The sequence below is a fragment of the Marmota flaviventris genome, chromosome 1 (genome assembly GCF_047511675.1).
Source record: "Marmota flaviventris isolate mMarFla1 chromosome 1, mMarFla1.hap1, whole genome shotgun sequence".
In the NCBI taxonomy this organism is placed as follows: Eukaryota; Metazoa; Chordata; class Mammalia; order Rodentia; family Sciuridae; genus Marmota; species Marmota flaviventris.
The window spans coordinates 160,235,957-160,257,540 of record NC_092498.1 but is presented as its reverse complement, the minus strand read 5'-3'; the positions used below and the strand labels follow the sequence as shown (position 1 = coordinate 160,257,540).

At 46.9% G+C, this 21,584-nt stretch overlaps 1 protein-coding gene across 13 annotated transcripts in view; it reads right to left on the bottom strand.

The window, feature by feature from the left end:
* Magi1 (membrane associated guanylate kinase, WW and PDZ domain containing 1) overlaps positions 1-21,584 on the bottom strand; it is a 613,943-nt gene that overhangs the window by 57,493 nt on the left and 534,866 nt on the right. For all 13 annotated transcript variants that reach the window (XM_071618445.1, XM_071618450.1, XM_071618457.1 and 10 more), the window contains exons 11-12: positions 17,034-17,216; positions 14,975-15,595 (exon numbers count right to left, since the gene is read on the bottom strand). In XM_071618445.1, the coding sequence (XP_071474546.1) occupies positions 14,975-15,595; positions 17,034-17,216 (804 nt within the window). The remainder of the gene's footprint in view (positions 1-14,974; positions 15,596-17,033; positions 17,217-21,584) is intronic.

The following is a 21,584-nucleotide window of genomic DNA, read 5'->3' as shown; positions in this document are numbered from 1 at the left end:
CTAAGGGAGCTCACATTTATGGCGGGGGAGAGGAAGGAGCTGTAAATGAGAGTCACCCTGACCCGGTGCACGCTCCGAATCATGCTCCTTGCTGTGGAGATCAAATGCTGGGATGCTTCTGCTTCCTCTCCTGTCTGATTGTGGCTATTTCCTGTTGCTGTTTCCTTGCTCAATCAGGCTCCACTCAGGCTTCTGAGTCAGTGCAGATGGAAATCTTCATGCAAGTAAACACACTCAAAATGAATTTTTAAAAGCTGCCATAAAGTTTCTGAGACTACTTCTGACATATCAAAAAAATAAAAAATAAAAAGTTATGGATATGGTGGGAGGCCCCAAGCACACCGAATGCACCCAGCTCACTCAGTGTTCCTCGTGCTTTTGAATTCGATATGTCTCTGGGTTCTGCCCATAACTTAAATAGGGCAGAAGGATTTTGTAAGAAGATCTGAGCACGAAAAATATTGTATTATGTCTGGGTGACACAAAGAAGAGTGACACACCTAAACCTGGCCTTGAACCAGAACCCTGCTGCTCCTGAGTTAAGAGACCACAGAAGCAACGAAAACAGGAAGAGGCACTGGGTGTGGTGGCATAGGACTGCCATCCCAGCAGCTTGGGAGGCTGAGGCAGGAGGATCACGAGTTTAAAGCCAGCCTCAGCAACTTAGTGAGGCCATAAAGAGCTTGGGATGTGGCTCAATTGTAAAGCACCCCTGGGGTCAATCCCTAGTACCAGAGGGTGGGGGAGAGGAAGAGGGGCATTCCTGTTGCTCTTCCCAGGTTTGTGTCCCAGAATTCCACTTGTACTTTTCTTAGCAGGTCTGCTTTCCTGCCCTGTGTTAGCCTCAACCTCCCATGGGACTCTTCCCTACAACAGCAGTTCCTGGATTTTAGGATTCATGAAACAGTAAATTTTTGTAAAATAAACAAAACTGAGCAACTGCTCACTAGTTGCCAATTCCTTGTTTTATTTTATTTTTTTGTTTTGTTTTTTGATTCTGCGGATTGAACTCAGGGGCACTTAACCACTGAGCCCCATCCCCAGCCCTTTTATATAGTTTATTTAGAGACAGGGTCTCACTGAGTTGCTTAGGGCCTTGCTAAGTTGCTGAGGCTGGCTTTAAACTCAGATCCTCCTGCCTCAGCCTCCTAAGCTGCTAGGATTACAGGCCTGTGTCACTGAGTCTGGCAACAATTCCTTATTTTGCAAATGAAAAACACACAAAAAAGTTTTTTGAAAGGGCAAATGTCAGTCAACTCTCTTTTCATAAACACACAAAATAAAAAAGTGGAAGAAGAATACCATTGAGAAAGAAGAGTCTTACACCCTAGAATAACGCCACTTCCCAGTAAACCTACTACCCTGGGCTGATTTTTCTGCTTTCATTGTCTACTGAAAAAGCATGTCAGTGCAGACCAACAGGAACACACCTCCTGTTACCCCTCCCCTGGAGGCCCCTTCCTGCGGACCCCCTGAGTGGCCCATCCCTCAAGTCCCATCCAACCCGACAGAACAATGAACAGTATCCCCCGTCAGGCCGTCCCTCCCCTCGTGGTGGAGCTGGAATGTCCTCTAAAGGCTCAGGTGCTGGAGGCCTGGTTCTGATCCAGCAGTGTTCAGAGGTGGGGCTTCCAGTGGATCATGGGGCCCTGACCTCATCTGAGGGATTCGTCATCTGAAAGAACCACTGAGATGTGGGGGAAACTGTAGGAGATGGGACCTCGTTGACAGGATTCGGTCCTTGTGGGTACATCCTCAGGGACTCGGTCTTGTCCCCAGTCCCATCCTCTCCTCTTCTCTCTGCTTTCCAACCATCATGGGGTGAGTAACTCTTTCTACCACACCCTCTCTGCCATCATGTTCTGCCTCACCACAGGCCTGTAGCAATGGAGCTGGCCGACCATAAACCCAAACCTCGGAAACCTTTCTTCTTCTAAGTTGATTTTCTCAGTGGGTTTTGTCACAGTACCGAATAGCTGACACGCCAAACTTACTACAGTGCTGGGCAGGGTGCACGACCTGTATTTCAGATGATGCTCTATTAGCTCAGAGTAATGCCCAAGGCTGGCCCGGGCTGCACTGCTAGCTGGTGACAGAGGCTGATGGGAAGTCATCACAACTGGCCAAGTTACTCCTTGCATTCCCGAGCAGATGCAGACACCACACAAAGAAGAAATGGGGAATTGCCAATAACATTTCTTTTGGGGGGGTGCCAGGGATGGGACTCGAGTGCTCAACCACTGAGCCACCTCCCCAGCCCTATTTTATATTTTATTTAGAGACAGAGTCTCACCGAGTTGCTCAACTTCTGGCTTTTGCTGAGGCTGCCTTTGACCTCACGATTCTCTTGTCTCAGCCTCCTGAGAGGCTGGGATTACAGGCCTGTGACATGGCACTGGCTGCAGATAATCTTTCTTCTCTCCAAAGTCAACAAAAAAATAATCCAGAAACTGATTCATTGGTGTATAAAAACAAAAATAGAACAACAGCTTTTAACAGTGGTTCTCAGTCAGGGTTGACGTTCTCCTCCGGGGGCCACCCGGCCATGTCTGAAGACACTGCTAGTTGTCACAGCCGGGGTCCAGGGGCTGATACTGACAGATAGGACTGGGCGAAATATCACCCTCCCGCTCATTTTCACTTGCCAGTGTGTAAGCAAAGGTTGCTTTACAAAAGCCACCTCTACAAACCTAGGGGTCCAGTAGTTCATGGGCAGAACTGCTATTTTTTTTTTTTTTAATGCAATCGCCCAGCACTCTGGTAAGTGGTATCTATGGCAAAAGTAACTACAGGGAACATGAGCCATTTTTAAATTTAGAAACAACAGAAATATCTACAACAGTATGGGCTTAATTCCAGATATCTCCAAGTGATTTTTAAAAACTGGTCAGAGTTGTGCAAGTATAAGAAAGGCTTTTTTTTTAAATTTTTTTATTGCATGAGGGATTGAACCCAGGGGTCTCACTGTGTCTCACTTTACCACTGAGCCACATCCCAGTCCTTTTTCATATTTTATTTAGAGACAGGGTCTCACTGAGTTGCTCAGGGCCTTGATAAGTTGCTGAGGCTGGCTTTGAACTCGTGATCCTCCTGCCTCAGCCTCCCGAGCCACTGGGATTACAGGCATCTGCTACTGTGCCCGGCAATAAGAAATGCTTTTAAAAATACAACTTTTACATGACTTCATCATGCCAGGACCTGGCAAAATGAAAGCTTAAATTAAGAATTCAGTTCTGTGAATGAGGTCAATTGATAGTATGAGGGAAATAAAGGAGTTTTTTTTTCCTATAACAGTGTCATTTAACTGGTTTGCAATCAAAATCCCTTATGCCTGTTATTCCATGACACAGTGAAAAAGGATCTTTTGAGCATCTTTTCCCCAAAATATAAAGGTCACAAAAATGGTATATTCAGATTTTTTAATGGGGAAGACATGATTAAATACATTGTATTTTACAATTTACTTGAGATTAGGATAGTGCTGAAACTTGTTGAATGAATTAAGGAACAGCATTCAATGCATATGGCGAGAAAACAGAAACAACAACATTCAAAATACAGAAAGGAATGTTATGAAGGAGTTTCAAATAAACTCAGATGACAATCTGGCACAAGAAAGGCGTGTTCCACGTGGTCACGGGAAATCTAACACTCCAAAGGACCCAATGCCATTTTTGAAGACTTGAAGATTCTACCCATAATCCCAGCAGCATCGGAGGCTGAGGCAGGAGGATTGCGAGTTCAAAGCCAGCCTCAGCAACTTAGCAAGACCCTGATCAACTCAGGGAGACCCTGTCTGTGAATAAAATACAAAACAGGGCTGGGGATGGGGCTCAGTGGTCGAGTGCCCCTGAGTTCAATCCCTGAAACACTATTAGGACTATAAAATTTAGCAGAAAAGAAAACCAGCTAGTGTATAAACTCAAGGGATTCTATATACATTCAGAACATTCTGGAGAAAAAAAAGAATGAGAGGATCTAGTCTGCTTCGTTTTCTGCACAGTCTACACACACCTCACTTCTGATGGTGCTATTTCCTTCTCTCCCAGACTTCCCTCTACACTAAGCTGGTAGAAAGATCTCCCCTTTGCCAGTTGCAAGTTTCTCCCCGTCTCCAGAGTACTTCCTTCAGCACACAAAAGCGCAATGCATCTCCCATCTTAAAGTCAAATTGAAGCCCTCTCCCGAGAGGCCACATCCCTTTCCCTTTTCTCAGCTGCACTTCACGACACCATTTCGGCAACTTGTGCAAGCCAAATCCCCTGCCAGGGCACTCGCAGTGCATCCCGGCTCTGCCCCAGCAGCTCTGCCACCCACCCTGGGTACTGCCACCTCCTGACGCCACCAGTGTAAAGACAGCTCCTTAAGATGCTCACTCTACTCTTGGGTCCTGCAATTACCAGGCTTCCTGTTCTTTCCCCTATTTGCACGAGTTGTTCCATTTTTTTTCTGGAACCTCCTACTTAGCTCAAAAGCAGAAGGTGATAGACCTTAAGATTCTGGGGTGGCCCCTTCACTCTAGCTTTCACTCTTTTTTGGGGGGGCGGGGGTACCAGGGATTGAACCCAGGGGCACTTGACCACTGAGCCCCATCCCCAGCCCTGTTTTACATTTCGTTTAGGGACAGGGTCTCGCTCAGTTGCTTGGGGCCTCGCTAAGTAGCTGAGGCTGGCTTACCTTTCACTCCTGTCCTAAGCAACCTCATTCAGACCCACGGCTCTCAATACTGTTCTCATGGGGTTTTTACCACTGGTGTTCAAATGGCTCACGATGACAAATGCACTTTGTGATGCATTCAGACGCACATGCTTTATATCCGTGTGTGCACACACAATGTTTCATGAAAATGCTTTACTGAGTAGTCTGACGTTGTATTTCACTTTTAGCAAAAACACACCAGGGGCTGGGGCTGGGGCTCAGCGGTAGAGCGCTCGCCTAGCACGTGCAGGGCCCTGGGTTCCATCCTCAGCACCACATAAAAACAAAATAAAGATATTGTGCCCAACTACGACTGAAAAAACATGTTAAAAAACACACACACACACACACACACACACTGTAGCTCAATACATTCACGACCTAGGGATGAGTCATAGTGCAGTTTGTAGAACGTTCATTGATAGAATAATGGCCCATAAATGTACATGTCTCCTGCCCTCACCTCAGACAAACACCTCCTACATTTCTGCTTCACTTGGGTGAATTGGGCACTTTGCAATTAACATGTCTACAAAAGAACCTTGATTACACAGCATTAGCCTGACCCAGCCCTCCTCCAATACCCAAATCCTGGCAATGAACACTGCCCAGGACAAAGTCATTGGTCTATTTTATCCTTCTCTTCTTTCTTTTTTTTTTTTTTTTTTTTTTTGTACCGAGGGGCACTTAACCACGGAGCCCCATCCCCAGCCCTTTTTATATTTTATTTAGAGACAGGGTCTCACTGAGTTGCTTAGGGCCTCCCTGAGTTGCTGAGGCTGGCTTTGAACTCATGATCCTCCTGCTTCAGCCTCCCGAGCTGCTGGGATCACAGGTGTGGGCCCTATGGCACCTGGAACACAGGCCACCCATGGGCCCTCATCTCATCTGATACAAGGGAAGAACAGAGCAGTGGGAAAACAGACTGCACGGCCCCCAAAGCCCAAAGTATCTCCCCTCTGGCTTTTACAGAAGGAGTGTGCCACCCCGTGTTCTACAATCAACTGAGTGGTCCTGTCACTCTCTTATCCCATCCCCAATTCCCCACTGCTCTGGTGACACCCTGTTCCCAGCTGCCAACACCCTTGCTCGACCCTCAGCGGCAGCCCTAATAGGTCTCCCTCTTCCTGCTCACCCACAGCATGTTCCTCCACGTATGCCCGAGGGACAAGCTAAAAGCATTAGCCAGTGCTTGTCCCTCCCTGGCGCATGATGACACCACACTGAAAATAAAATTCCAAGTCCTGATCCTGGTCTCCCATCTCTGCCCTAGGCCACTGTCCCCCCTGCTCACCTGTCTCTGACGTCACTCCCTTTCCTTCTCTCTCTTCCCCACTGTCCCCTCCCCTGTGGCCGCTGGCTCACTCTTGTCACCTTATTTGGAAGCGCTCCTCGCTCCCCCCGACTCCTGGCTTGACCTGCTGCCCGCACCTTCCTCTGGCTCTTTTACTCAGTATTATCACTGCTGTGACTGAAACACCCAACAAGAACGAATAACTGCAGAGGAGGAAGAGCTTATTGGGAGCTCGAAGTTTCAGAGGTCCCCGTCCCTAGACAGCAGGCTCCATTCCTCGGGGCTCGAGGGGAGGCAGGACATCATGGAGGAAGCGTGTGGTGGAGGGAAGCAGCTCACATGGTGATCAGGAAGCAGAGAGAGACTCCACTCCCCAGAGACAAATAGAGACCCCAAAGCCACGCCCCCAATGCCCCCTCCTCCAGCCACCACCCAGTTAATCCCATCAGAGGTTCATTCACTGGTTGGGTTAAGGCTCTCACCACCCAGTCAGTCATGTCTCCTCTGGACCTTCCTGCACTGTCTCACACGTGAGCTTTGGGGGACATCTCACAGCCAGCCATAACACCGGCTGACGTGTTCTTGTTCACCAGTGCATTCTGCCCTCTCTCCCCTTCCCCTATAATAAAAGTCTCATGAGCTCAGGAGCAGGTCTGTTCTCATTGCAGAGCGTGTTGCTCTAATTCCAATGCCCAGACAATGCCTGGCACATCGTGTGATTGAATGTGTCCCCTGGACAGGGATAACCAAGTGACTTCTTTGCATTCAAGTTCCATCCTGTGGGTAGAAACACGGAATAACAATCCCACAGCCTGCAAGCCAAGCTGATTGAATTGCACCGCTCTTCCACAAAGGTGAGGGGCTGTCGCTCCTTAACAAGAATCGCACATCGCACAGGCCTTTAGGATCATGCGCATCAACGAGTAACTGGGTGTTCATGTCCACCTTTGAGGAGGAGATGCTGCCTTGCAGGGAAGAAAGCATAAGTCTTCAGGTGTGGCAATCACTATGCAGTAGGAATATGAAGGCACAAGACTGACACCATCCAATCACGCCTGAAACTCCGTTATAAATGTTAGAACAGCCAGGCCTGGGGGTGCACACCTATAAAAATTCCAGCTAAGACTAGGGAGGCAGAAGCAGGAAGATCTCAGGTTTGAGGCCAGCCTCAGCCCTTGAGTGAGAACCTTTTTCAAAATAAAAAATAAAAACTGGCTGAGGATGTGGCTTAGTGGTGAAACACCCCGGGGTTCAATCCCCAGTCAAAAACACAAGTGGCAGGAGAGACAACAGGTAAATGAAGGGGCTTAGATTTAAAAATTAAGACCCAAAATAACTAAAGGAATCGGATTTCTCTAACATGTGGAAGTGAGGGAGTAATTCTTCTATGCTACCTAATGAAAAATCCAAAATAGGAACATTGTTTGTATTTATCTCATCTCTTCCTATAGGTCATCTCGAATGTAAAAATGATTTATTCTACCAAGAATTCTCAAGTGAAACTCTTGATAACTTTAAACCATGGCCATAAACCAAAATAACGACTTAAAGCTGCACTACTAAAAGGCCAGAAGGCTTCTTAACAGTAAATATGAATCCCGTCCTGTTTAACAATATGCAAGTCCTAAAGGTTTGCTAATTTTAACTTGAACAACTTCTCCCAGCTTAGGAAGTGGACAGGCAGCATACTGGGTCTTCCATGAGGGTCCAACTTCCAAAAGTAAGCTGGGCAGGGTGGCATACCCTACCCCTGTAATCTCAGCAGCTTCGGAGGCTGAGGCAGGAGGATCACAGGCTTGAGGCCAGTCTCAGCAACTTATGGGGACTATAAGCAACCCAGGAAGACACTGTCTCAAAATAAAAACATTTAAAAAAAAAAAAAGGGGGCTGGGTGGTGTGGCTCAGTGGTTAAATGTCTTGGACTCAATCCCTGGTACCCCCCACCCTGCCCCCGCAAAAAATACTTCCAAAAGTGTTAGAAGATCTAAGTGACCTGGGGAAGCAGAAGTCGGCAGGTCTGAGGCACTGAGTCAGGTGAGCACACCAGGGAGACTTCAATGTCTTCCTCTCTGATCAGAGTTCTGACAAATGGCCTGATGGTGACAGCTTTGGTGGCAGGTTATGCATACTTGATAGTTAAAATTTGTAGTTGAGCTTTTCTTGTGTTTTCAAGGTTTTGGATGAAAGGGACTTTAATACAGTAATTTAAATTAAGCTCCCTAAGTATCAATCCAGTGTGAGAAGCCCAGAGGCTTGCCTGCCAGGGGAGGTCTTATAATCCCCCTGAGGAGACTCTGGCAGGTCTGAGAAAGTGGGGACCTGCCTGGTGCTTACACTTTCTTTTCTTTTCTTTCTTTTGGTACCACGGATTGAACTCAGGGGTAGAACTCAACCACTGAGCCCCATCCCAGCCCTATTTTGTACTTTATTTAGAGACAGGATCTCACTGAGTTGCTTAGGGCCTCACTAAGTTGCTGAGGCTGGCCTTGAACTCATGATCCTCCCGCCTCAGCCTCCTAAGCCTCTGGGATTACAGGTGTGCACCACCGTGCCCAGGTAGGCTGAGTATCTTGAGAAGGTATTTGCTGATGGGAACCTACAGGAAAGGACATTATCAAGACATCCCTCTATAAGCAACCCCCGTCCCCCTTCTAGCTCCTTGTGAGACATTCTGGCTGTCAGACACTTAAGTGGTGCAATTTGCAATTTATTCTCCAGTCCTGGACAGAAGGCAAGGAGAAGGGAGGCCAGTACCTCTCTGTGGTTCTAATTATGATGGTTCTGCATCATTTCAGAAGGAACGCCACGCACACACGAGAGCCAATGCTAGTGGTGTGCTCAGAGGAGGAGATTAAATATTGCTTTTCCTCTCTGGATCCATGGTGATTTAATGAACTAAATATCATCAGGAAGTTTTGATGAGAATTCATCGGCATCAACTTGCCTGTGGACTTCAGACCGTATTCATTCTTCATGTGTGCCTAAAGTTGTGCACGACTCCTCAACAGCAACGCTACCTGAGGCACTTGCAATCAAGAGGCTGTTTTGCACAGTGGTTAACTACACGGTCTCCAGAGACATAATTCCTGGGTTCAAATTCTAGGCTGGCCACTAACCAAGAGGGTGATTTTGGAAAATCACTGAGTCTCTGGGTCTCAGGATCCTCACTAAACCATTGCCTTCATTTCACATAAGATTCTACTCAGAATCCATCAGGCAGCTAGGGCACGGTGGTGCATGCCTGCAATCCCAGCGGCTCAGGAGGCTGAGGCAGGAGGATCAAAAGTTTGAGGCCAGCCTCAGCAATTTAGTGAGGGTCCAAGCAACTTAGCGAGACCCTGTCTCTAAATAAAAATATTAAAAAGGGCTGGGGGTGTGGCTCAGTGGTTAAGCATCCCTGGGTTCAATTACAGGTTTTTTAAAAAAAAGGCCCTCAGACAATGCCAATGGGGTTACACAATGGGGTGCTGGTAAGTTTTGCTGATAACATATGCAAGTGGAAACACAGAAGGGAGCCTGGCACACCGTCACTGCTCAGGGACCGACAGCAGGGACATTCTGACCACTGGCACCGCGTTCCTATCTAAGTTTTGCCTTTTGCAACCCATCGTTGTTCCTTCTAGAGCCGCAGAAGTGTGACCATAAAGCCGGATGATGGATTTTCCACTGTGACTCAGGGACCATGTTTAATTTCTTCAGGTTATGAGGTGCCTGGGGGGGGGGCGGGGTGAGGAGAAGCTGCACGTGGTCCTGCCCTCCAGGGACTCTTAACACCTTAGAATCAGCCCCTACCAGGACTTGGTGACTAGACATTTACCACCTGGTCTGCACAAAGTGGAAAGCAAAACATGGCTTCCATTACTTCTGTGGCCAGCAGAAGGCAGGGGAGACCGCGTCCAAGTGAGCATCTCCAGAATCGAGTCCTCCCTTCCAACCTCGCCAGCAGAAACATGGAGCAGGCAGGAGCTGAAACGGACCTCCAAGACTGAGAAATCTGCTGCTTACAGAACTTTCTCTTTAGTACTAGGGACTGAGCCCAGGGGCACTCGCCCTCTGAGCCCCATCCCCAGCCCTATTTTGTATTTTATTTAGAGACAGGGTCTCCCTGAGTTGCTTAGGGCCTCACTAAGTTGCTGAGGCTGGCTTTGAACTCGCAATCCTCCTGCCTCAGCCTCCTGACTTTTCCAGCTTTCCCTCAAGGTACATGTAATAGATCCAAACTAGACAGAACCATGAGGGCAGGACCCTAGCATGATTTGCAGCCCTGGATGTACATCAGAATGAACAGAGGAGATTCTAAAACAAAATATGGACGCCACAACACCGTACATTGTCATTCTATAGTTCAGGACTATGCTTGTCTTTCTAAAATAGCAAGTTACTAGTTCCCAACTGCTTCTGCTATTAGGCAATATTCATAATACACCATCGACTGACCATGCGATACCAACACCTCTATGTCAGGAACTGGCACACGTGCTACCTCTTTTAATCTACATCACACACAGGCAAGGCATGCATTATCATTCATGTTCTTCCTGATGGTGAACTGAGCTCAGAGAAGTTAAGTGACTTGCCTAAAATCACACTGCAAGAAAAGGAAGGGATTATGATTCAAACTTACATTCTTTGGCACCACAATCTTGTGGTCTTTCCTCTAGACAACAATAAAATCATAATTGGCATAACATAAGAGCCAACAGGGGCATCCCGAGAGTTTCTCTAGGATAAAAGATCCATTTTTTGAATAAAGAAAGGAATGTCAGGGGGTGAAGAGTAACCTGCTTAAGTAACCTGCCAAATTCCTTGAGCAGATTAAGGCAGAGTGCGACTTATGGGGGGTTCCCAACACACCAGTTTAGATATGTTTTTGAGATAAACTTTCTCCAAAAAGCAAAGCATATTTTCTCCACTTTCACAAAGTATCCCCCCAAATCTTATCTTTATTAAAAATATACTGTTTTTAGTTGTAGTTGGGCACAATACCTTCATTTTATTCACTTTTATGTGGTGCCGAGGATCGAACCCAGTGCCTCACGTGTGCTAGGCAGGCGCCCTACCACTGAGCTCCAACCACAGCCCCCCAAATCCTCTAGAAGTATTCTGACTCAACCCCAAACTGCTCCTCAAGGAGAGTCACAGCTACTAACAGGTCTAGCTGAATCTGCCCCGAGTTTTACACCAAGGGGCAAAGGTACCTATGCTGACTACCTGGAATAGAACCTCTTAGAAAACAGAGAAGAGCATTTATGGGATAGGTCTCATGTCTTTTGTAAATTAAGTTTAACTAAAAAGCACTATTAAGTGATCATAGACAGGATTTCCAAACACCTCCAAGAAGCCTCTAGACTCCTGGTGTCAGGGAACAGGATTTCTGAAAACAAATGATATGTTTAAAAAAATAGAAATAAGCCAGATATGGGCTCAGGATACAGCTCAGTTGGTGGAGTGCTTGCCTTGTGTGTACAGGGCCCTGGGTTCAATCCCCAGCGCGCGCCCGCACACACACACAAAAGCCAGATACAAGGGTGAATGCTTGTTATTCCAGCAGCTCGGGAGGCTGAGGCAGGAGGATCACGAGTTTAAAGCCAGCCTCAGCAACTTAGTGAGGCTCTAAGCAACTCAGTGAGACCCTGTCTCTGAATAAAATATAAAAAAGGGCTGGGGATGGGGCTCAGTGTTTAAGCACCCCTTCAATCTCTGGTTCAAAAATAAAGAAAGAAAGAAAGAAAAAGAAAGTCTCCTGATTGTTCGGTACAGGGAGAAGACACTGGGAAACCAGAAGCCAGGCACAGCGGGAAGGGCTGCCCTTTGTGCTGGCCCAGGGCAGGGAGGTGCTCATGGAAGGCCGGCCGTGTGAACACACCCATGATGGTCCCTGCTACCTGGGCGTGTGGGTGAACAACCCCAGCCCCCACTCCCAGATATGGCCCAGGAAACTGACCCCGGACAGATGTTTCAGCCTCTGCCTGGTTTCCACACTAAGGGAAGCAGACTAAAAGCGCTAGAAAGTGAAATATACCAGATCTTTTTTTTTTTTTGGTAGCCACATCCGCAGCCCTTTTTTGTATTTTATTTAGACAGGGTCTCACTGAGTTGCTTAGGGTCTCACCATTGCTGAGGCTGGCTTTGAACTCACGATCCTCCTGCCTCAGCCTCCTGAGTCACTGGGATTACAGGCGTGCACTATCTCAACTGGCAAATGATAACAAAGAAATCTCGAGAGTGAGGTCAAGGATTAAGAATTAAAATAGATGCTGCAAACACGGCCCCAGAGTAGAAAAGATTCATTTTATAAAGCATCGGAAGACTGGCAATTGCAATCCGAATCTCTGAGATTCATGAATGGTGCGGACTTAATGAGCATATCAATCTGCTCACCAGCACTTACAACAGGAACGAGATTCATTAGAGGCTCCGGTGCGATGGCCACTCACTTTCTCATTTAACCAAGCCCCTGTCTCGTTCTTTCATCAAATCTTCTCATTACACCCCTCTCCCCCCACACACCATACAGGAGGGATGATTAAACGTCAGCTCTGATTCAAATAACTAATGCGCAGCAGAAACAAACATATTTATATGCTTTCTGCAAAGATTAATAGTAGCTAGCAGGAGCCTGCCAACCGCAGATGTGCAAACTTTCTGTCCCATCCATAAATCAAACAGAAGGCACATGGCATATTTTAAAGACTGCTGATGTTACAGTGATTTTCAATTGCTTGGGTTCTGGAACAAATCATGTAGCCGTTGACTAATGAGGCCATATCTTCTGGACCTTTCCATATGAAGGTTATAAGACGTAACAGCACCAACAGAAAGAAGGACCCAGGAATGAAGAAGAGAGAACCCAGAAGTCTTTGTGATCAAGGAGCCTGTTTCTTTTATGGGTCGTTTGCTGCTTTAGACAAATTCACTGCGGTCAAGTTCCAGTAACTGTTAGATAGGAAAGGAGGGTGGTTCGTCACTGTCCAGTGCTAGCTGGATCAGAGACGTGCAGGCTCTGCTGAGAACCATTTCAGAGTTTTTAGCCAGGCTCGGTGGCACATGCCTGTCATCCCAGCAGCTCAGGAGGCTGAGGCAGGAGGATCATGAGTTCAAAGCCAGCCTCAGCAACTTGGCAAAGCCCTAAGCAACTCAGTGAGACCCTGTCTCTAAATGAAAGATGGAAAGGGCTGGGGATGGGGCTCAGTGGTTAAGCACCCCTGGGTTCAATCTGTGATATCACAAAAAAAATTTAAAAAAAGAGTTTCCAGGTTGTTGGACACAGAAAGGGATAAGTGTGCAGAGTCAGTGTTATTCAGAGCCAAGGAAGCACAACACGAGGCTGCGACCCACAGGAAGAGGGGGGACTACGTCTCCCACCGTGGGCTCGCACCTTCCCAAGTCCCAGGGAAGTGACCAAGATCAGGTCTGAGGCGTAGGGAAGCGGGAAAGCCCTCTGTCAATCACTGACTGGTCCACAAGAGCCAAGCATCATTCCAGACCGTCATTACCCAAATCATCCTTACGCTCTAGTTATTTCCTGCAACGTCGTGGTCACGGTTTAAGAACCAATTACCCGAGAATCAAGTGGTCTAGATACGAGAAGAGTCTTCGGAATGGGATGGGAACATTTTTTTTTTTAAATAAAATCTGCACAATGGTTTTTCTATCTGCTCAAGAAGGGCCGATTGAGCATTTTGATTCACATCGACAGTCACTCTGTGTTTTCAATTTCCTTCCAATGACCCCAATCATTTTTGTCACAAAATACGCAGCTTCCTGAGAGGATGGAACCAACAGTAAATAAAACCTGGATTTTGATCTCTTTCCAGAGGACCTGAGTACACCGTGCAGGAAATGAATCAGGTTGGCAAAGATCAGGAGCCACTGACCGTGGACCCCTCTGCGGGCAAAGATCAGGTATGACCACTCAATGACCTCCACCCCAGAAGCAAGACCTTTCAAAGTTCTGCAGACTATTTCTCAGGGTGAGGTCCCAGGAGTGCTGGTGGGGAGGGGGTGGGACGCCCAGGCAGGGAGACACAGGACCAATTCTCATGTCTCAAGATTTAAAATATCCCAGCTCTCTAGATCTGCAACCACCTACACGGGAGTAGGTTGAGGCACATTTTGAATATCCTTGGCCAGGGCTGTTCTACCACTTGCAAATGAGCACATCTTCATTCACTCATCAATGAATACCTAAAAGGGTATTAAACTAGGGATAACATGTATCAGCATGTATGCATGGGTCCTGGCTGCATGGACCTTATGTTCTAGTGAAAAGAAAGACAAAAGAAAAAAAAAAAAAATATATATATATATATATAAAATAATGCTTTGCAATAATAACATGGATTGTCAAGGTTCTAGGAACTGAGTTCTGGAAGCATCAAGGAGCAAATTTAGATAAAGTGATTCAAGAAGCCTTTTCTCAGGAATGCAAATGAGCAAAGGGCTGGGAAAGGACATCCCAGGCAGAGAGAACAGGATGTGTAAAGGCCCTGAGGTAGAAAAGAGCCTAACCCATGAAGGTCACTTCAGAAGGAAGTCAAATATGGCTGAAGCAAAGTGACAAGAAGGAACGTGAAAGGAGGTCAGAGGCGTGTCCGGGACCCACATTTTGAAGCCTGTCCAGCAAGCAGTTCAAAGGTTTCAAACTCCTAGTGGTTCTTAAAGGACGCATTCTGATTCATGTTTTCAAGTATCACTCCGACTGCACCACAAGATGTCTAAGCCATAAGCTTAATGGGAAGCAATCAAAGGTTTAAATAATAATGACCATGAGCTGGGCTGGGGAGGTAGCTCAGCGGTAGAGCACTTGCTTAGCATGCACAAGGTCCTGGGTTCCAACCCCAGTGTCGCCAAAAGAAAAAATAAAAAAGAAAGAAAGAAAAGAAATCGTCAATGACCACTTAAAAGAACCCGACCAGTCACCTGGAGACCAGTAAGGACACTAAGCCATGCATCTCAGGGTCACAGAGCAAACTTACATACCTCCTCGCTGCACCAACAGGGTGACCTCGCTTCCCTTGGGACACTCGATGAGCATATCCACCACCTGGTTGTGACTCAAGGCCTGCACGTTCTTCTTATTGACCTCCACGATGAGGTCCCCTTCTTTCAAGCCCCGGCACCTCAGACTGTCCACGATCTGCTTCACTCTCTGGCCCCCACCCCCCGGGCTGTCGGCGATAGTGAACCCGAAGCCCATGGGCCCCTTGACTATGTGCACGGTGATGAGCTCCGGCTGCGTGGCGATGGACGAGGCCAAGGACACGGTGTCGTTGGGGTACCCGTGGGAGCCGGTGGAGGCCACGTCCGCGGGGCTGCTGGGCCTGGCGTCCCTCATGCTGCTGGCTTTGCCTGTTTTACTGCTGTGGCTCGCTGGGGAATCGTAGGTCTCCTGTCCGTTCACGATAATGGGCTCTTTGTCCAAAATAGCCACCGAGGTCACTAAACTGGTGTTGGGGTCATCTGGGTCAAAAGGCAATGGGTAACCTCGGCAGAGTTCAAGGTCCACGCTGGCACCAATGGGGATAGACTGGAAGATTTTCACAACTTGCGCGTGCGTGTGTCCCAGGACGCAGGTGTCGTTCACGCTGACAATGACATCGCCTGGAAAAGGTCAGGGTTTGGGGGGAGGTGTCAAGAACAGGTAGATATGAAACCATCCCACCCATGTCCAGAACCCACCACCCCACATCATGCCCCTTTGGGGCAGGGATTATTTTGAGCAAAAAGACACTTTAAAAAATTAGGCAGGCGCAATGGCGCCCGCCCGTCATCCCAGGGGCTCAGGAGGCTGAGGCAGGAGGATGGTGAGTTCAAAGCCAGCCTTAGTTAGCGAGGCCCTAAGCAACTCAGGGAGACCCTGTCTCTAAATAAAATACAAAATAGGGCTGGGGAGGGGGCTCAGTGGTAGAGTGCCCCTGAGTTCAATCCCTGGTACCCCCCAGTCCCTCCCCAAAATTAGATATGCAAAGGAGGTGAAATTTCACATGGAAGCTGTCCTTCTTAGAAGTGACATTCTCACTTCATTAACATTCCTATCACGAATAGGAAATCAAACCAGAGGAATCTGGACGCACCAACCCTGTGAAGCCAACCTTACCTTCCCATTCACTTCTGCACCCAGTGACCCACAGTGTCCCCAGCTGCTTGGTCTTGGCCCATTGTCACCACCTGGTACTCTAGGTGCAACTCCCTAGGTGCTGGGTTCTCACCGCATCTTTTGGTTTGCACTTCCGTAACGTGGTCCCCGGGCACAAAAGGCTCATATTCAATGAGCCTGTACGTTTTTATCTCTTCACCTGTCTTATAATATTCTCAGGCCCAGTCAAAAGCTCGTAGAGAGCAGATGCAAAATTCTGCCTCCTTCACACCCCCACTGAACACAACGCTGAACCTGGACTTGGGCTTGGGACTAATACCATGAGGCATAAAAAGAAAGCTTCTATCTTTTTTTTTTTTTTTTTGTACCAGGATTGAACCCAGGGGCACTTAACCACTGAGCCCCATCCCCAGCCCTTTTAAAATTATTTTAATTAGAGACAGGGTCTCACCAAGTTGCTTAGGGCCTCGCTTTTGCTGAGGCTGGCTTTGAACTCAGGATCCTCCTGCTTCAGCCTCCTGAGCCACTGGGATGACAGGCGTGAGCCACCTTAATGCCAGCTCTTTGCTTCTCTTGTAGCACCTACTGCCTTCCTTGCTAATGAGAAGATTATCATCATTAAGAGAACACTGGTGCTTTCTTCTCTATAGAAATTCTCATTGTGGAGAGATCCAAGTTTAGCACCCATTTCTTCAAATGGCTCCACATTTTTAGTAAATTGCTGGATCACTGTATTCAATAGCACCCTAACAGCTCCCCCAAATTCAAATGGCTTCGGAGGTTTTGATCTGCACCAAGGGTTGAATTTTGGTAATGGAGGGCTCCAGCTCATCCCAAGGTGTGCAGAGGACATTTATGAACCACGAGTCGTTTGGTGACAGCCAGCTCAGGCGTGGGTGGAGTCTCACTGCACAGCACATGCAGGGGCCCTGGGGACCTTACCTGTTTCCATCTTGCCATCCAGGGCGGCAGGACCGTCCAGGACCAAGCTCTTGATCTGGAGGAACTCGTCGGGTTCGTCCCCTCCAACTACCGTGAAGCCGAAGCCACGACTGCTTTTCCGCAGCTTCGTGTGGATGAACTTGCCTTTCAACTCAGAAGGGTTTCGTGTAAAAAAGGGTTTGCCTGGTACCAACAAGAAAGGCACAAGGAAAGTCACTGTGAGCGGAAAGTGGACTCAGTCAGTGAAGAGAGGGCACGAGGGGAGGGAGGGCTGGGGGGAGGGGGCTCTCCAAGCTCGCAGGCTGGGGTCTTTGGCACAAAAGGGGTCCTGAGAAAGTGCTCTGCTTGGTATGAGGGGGAGAAATGGACCAAATTATGTAATGTGTGCATGTACGATTGTGCCACTGTGTGTCCCCTTCGGTCTGATTAAAATGCACAAATTAAAATGAGGTCCTCTCCTGACTTCAGGGATAGATGTTCTGAGGCCCTGTGTAGGAAGTTGGTATTGTACACAGAGGGGGGCATCTTTAGGGCCCAGAGAAAGATAGAAAAGAGGACAAGATCAGTCCCCACAAGATGACAGCCTTCCTTAGTTTCAGTTCTTGTAGTTCTGACTGCCACAGAAAACAGTCAGTCTTTGTTTGGTGTCTTTTGATTGATTGATTGATCGATTGATGGTGCTGGGGATTGAACCCAGAGATGCTTAACCACTGAGCCACAGCCTTTTTTAAATATCTTATTTAAGGACGGGATTTTTAGTTGCTGAGGGCCTCCCTAAATTGCTGAGGCTGGCTTTGAACTGGTAATCCTCCTGCCTCAGTCTCCTGAGCTGCTGGGATTACAGGCGCACGCCACCACGCCCAATTTCTTTTATTTTTTTATTTTGTAGCATGGCTTCTGAGGTGCTGGGTTGGGCTTGGCTTCTACATTTAAGACCAACTGGGCAAAACCTTAGTTTTTAACCAGATGGGCAGATAAGAAGAATGCCTCTCCTCACCCAAAAAAAAATCATGGTCACAAAATGTGACATAGAATCACTATCATGAAAATTAAAGCTCATTACTTGGAATGAAATTTTACAGTCAACTAACTTTTGCTATTTATTCGCATCTTTTAACAATTTGTGAAATAGCCGAAATATGTCCATCGCTAAGGCTTACTCTTTAAGAAAAGCTTCAGTCATTTGGCTTAGGATACTTAAAGCCATAAGCTAAAGTAAAACCCTTGAACTAAAGTAGTTACTCACTAGGATCATAGGAGCTTCAAACCCTGCTGTCTTGCTTAAAACAAATTAATGGACAAATAGCTCCCAGGCAGGGCTGGGGCTGGGGCTCCGTGGTAGAGCGCTCACCTAGCATGTGGGAGGGAGGCACTGGGTTCCATCCTCAGCACCACGTCAAAATGAAATAAAGATACTGTGTGCCACCTATAACTAAAAATCAAATATTTAAAAAAATAACTCCCAAGCATACTCCCTAAGGTTATATTGAGTTTTCCTGATACATTCACAAATAGCATTTTAAGTACAAATCGAAAGTCTTCCTTGGGGCTTTATTAGAAATTTCTCTGAGAAACCCCTGGAATTTCTCTCATTATACCGAACAGCACCAGTGCTGTAATCCTCTGGGATTACAGAGAGCACTTTTTCTCTCTCCTAATTTCATTTCCTATGACTTCTCCTGGCCACAGCTTCCTCATCCGCCTGGTTTCTTTCCTGTCAAAAATGTTATCCAAAAACAAAAAACAAAAACAAAGGTCAAGCCATTTAAGAGGCTGAGGCAGGAGGATTGCCAGTTTGAGACCAGCCTCTGCAACATAGGGAGGACCTAGCTCAGAATAAAAAGTAAACAGGGCTGGGTTCTATCCCTGGTATTAAAAGGAAAAAAACAAGAAAAAGTCCCACACACCCCAAGGCATGAGGAGCCTGGCACCCAGGAAGGAGAGTTATTTTTGGTTCGCGGTAACTAAAAGGACTTAAAAGGTCTCTGGGCATGCATACAATTTTTAATTGCACATTATAAAAGTTTCTGGCTCTTAAGAAAAAGGAAGGCTCTTTTAAATGGTCCCCAGTCAAGTTCTGCTCGCTCCTCTCTCTAGAGCCATCCCAGGGCTTATTGGGAGTTTAACCAACCATGGCTGAAAACAGAGGCCAGCTCAGCCAGACACAGTGCCACACGCCCGAAACCCACCCATCTGGAAGGCTGAGGCAGGACCACTGAGCCCCATCCCCAGCCCTATTTTGTATTTTATTCAGAGACAGGGTCTCCCTGAGTGGCTTAGCGCCTCACTTTTGCTGAGGCTGGCTTTGAACTCATGATCCTCCTGCCTCAGCCACCGCACCCTCAAGATTTTTAAAAAGCCAATCATTAGCATATTTTGTGCTTGATAATGGTTTCAACTTAATAAAGACATGAGTTCGCTACTGACTTCCGTTCCCACCTAGAGAGGGAAGATCAGAAGGTTTTCACACTCATGCACATTTTATTATGGTTTTATGTTCAGGTGGGTCATTAGTTAATGCAGATTTTGGAAAGAAATTACTTTTTTTTTTTTTCCAAAGCAGTGGAACTTGAAGCTCTCGGCTGAAGCTCCAAGGTACAATTTTCTGAGATTTGAACTTCTATTGATTTATCAGCAGTTTTAAGACCTGGCTGTGTCTGGAACTCACCCCGGGTGGTTTATCAAGATGTACTGACTTTAGTTCTAAACCCAGACTCACTGAGTCAGGATCTTCTGGGTTTGGGTCCAAAAAATTCTACACCACAATAACCCTTAGGGATTGTCTTACTGCCAGGCCTGAACAGTTCTTGGCTCAAGGGTTTGAATTCCCCAGGAACAGCACTTCCTACAGTGATAAAAATACTCTGTATGTTCATTATTCAATGTGGCAGCCTGTAGTCCACTCAGTGACCGCACCCCTAAAATGTGCCCAGTGGGATAGAGGAAACCAGCTTTGTTGTAATTCAATTTATTTTTTTGATTGTGATTCAAAAGTTCCAACTCCCAATTTTTTAATTGTAATTTGATGAATTCAATTGAATTAAAAAACAAAAGCTGGGCTGGGGTCGTGGCTCCGTGGTAGAGCACTCGCTGAGCACACGTGAGACCCGGGGTTCGATCCTCAGCACCACATAAAAATAAATAAAAATAAAAAAGATATTAGAAAGAAAAACTATTGTTCTTGGGCAAGTTACTACACCATTCTGCCTGAGCTTTACATATGCAAATGGAGGTACCTACCACAGGCGAGAGTCATAAGGAAAACCCATAATAAAATATTTAGGGATGTGCCTGGTACATAATAGGGACACAAAAAATGAGTGACTGTGTTGCTGGTGGTGGAGTGAGTAGGGTGGACAGATGCCGGGAAAAACCTCTCTTCAAGCTTGAAGCAGAGGAGCTTGCCTGTGAGCGCATCTCTCAAAGAATCGCTTGCTGGGATTGGAAGTTGGGGCTCGAAGAAAGGAGAGGCTAGTGAACAGTGATCTCAACAAAATTCACACCAACCAGCTAACCAAGTTAGCAACTGGGCTTCCTCCTGCTGGCTCCATGAACACTGGATACAACGCAAGACACAAGATGCTAGAGGGCACATCAAGCTGCTTAACCAGCCGGGCGTGGTGGTGCACACCTGTCATCCCAGCAGTTCAGGAGGCTGAGGCAGGAGGATCCTGAGTTCAAAGCCAGCCTCAGCAGTTTAGTGAGGCCCTAAGTAACTCAGCAAGACCCTGTCTCTAAGTAAAATATAAAAAAGGGCTGGGGATGGGGCTCAGTCATGGCTTTCCTAGGCTCATATATGAACTCAGGACCAGTGCGACTCCACAGCATGGACAGCCCCAAGACTGGGAAGCTAGACTCCATGTCTGTGTGAGAGGTCAGAATGCATGCTCCTGCCACAGATATCTGACAAGAACAACCACAGCAAAATATCACCAGGGTTCTTAGTTGGTGCTCTGAGCATTTGGCACCCAAAACCTGACCCATTAAGACTTTCATCTTGAAGACAATTCTTTGGTAGCTGACTATCATAGGTATGTGTGGATACATAAATGGATATGTGCACTGCTTCACCCAATAATAATTGCAGCAGATAAAACATAGCAGTCTACCTAATTTGGGATTATCCTGCAATAAAGGAAAAAAAAATACCATATAGTTTGTGCCTCCATGGGATTTAAAATCTAACAGGGGAAATTACTATTAAAAAAAAAAAAACAGTGCCAGGGACCCGGATGCAGTGGTGCACGCCTGTGATCCCAGCAGCTCAGGAGGCCGAGGCAGGAGGATCGTGAGTTCAAAGCCAGCCTCAGCAACTTAGTGAGACCCTAAGAAACTCAGTGAGACCCTGTTTCTAAATAAAAGATAAAATGGAGCTGGGGATGGGGTCAGTGGTCGAGTGCCCCTGAGTTCCATCCCTGGTACCCACCCCACTCCCCAAATATAAACAATTAAAAAACAAAAACAACAACTGTACCACCAGGAGTTAGGATGATATGTAACAACTATCATCTTAATTCTGTGTAAGTCCAGCTGAAAGTCTTCTATTGCTTC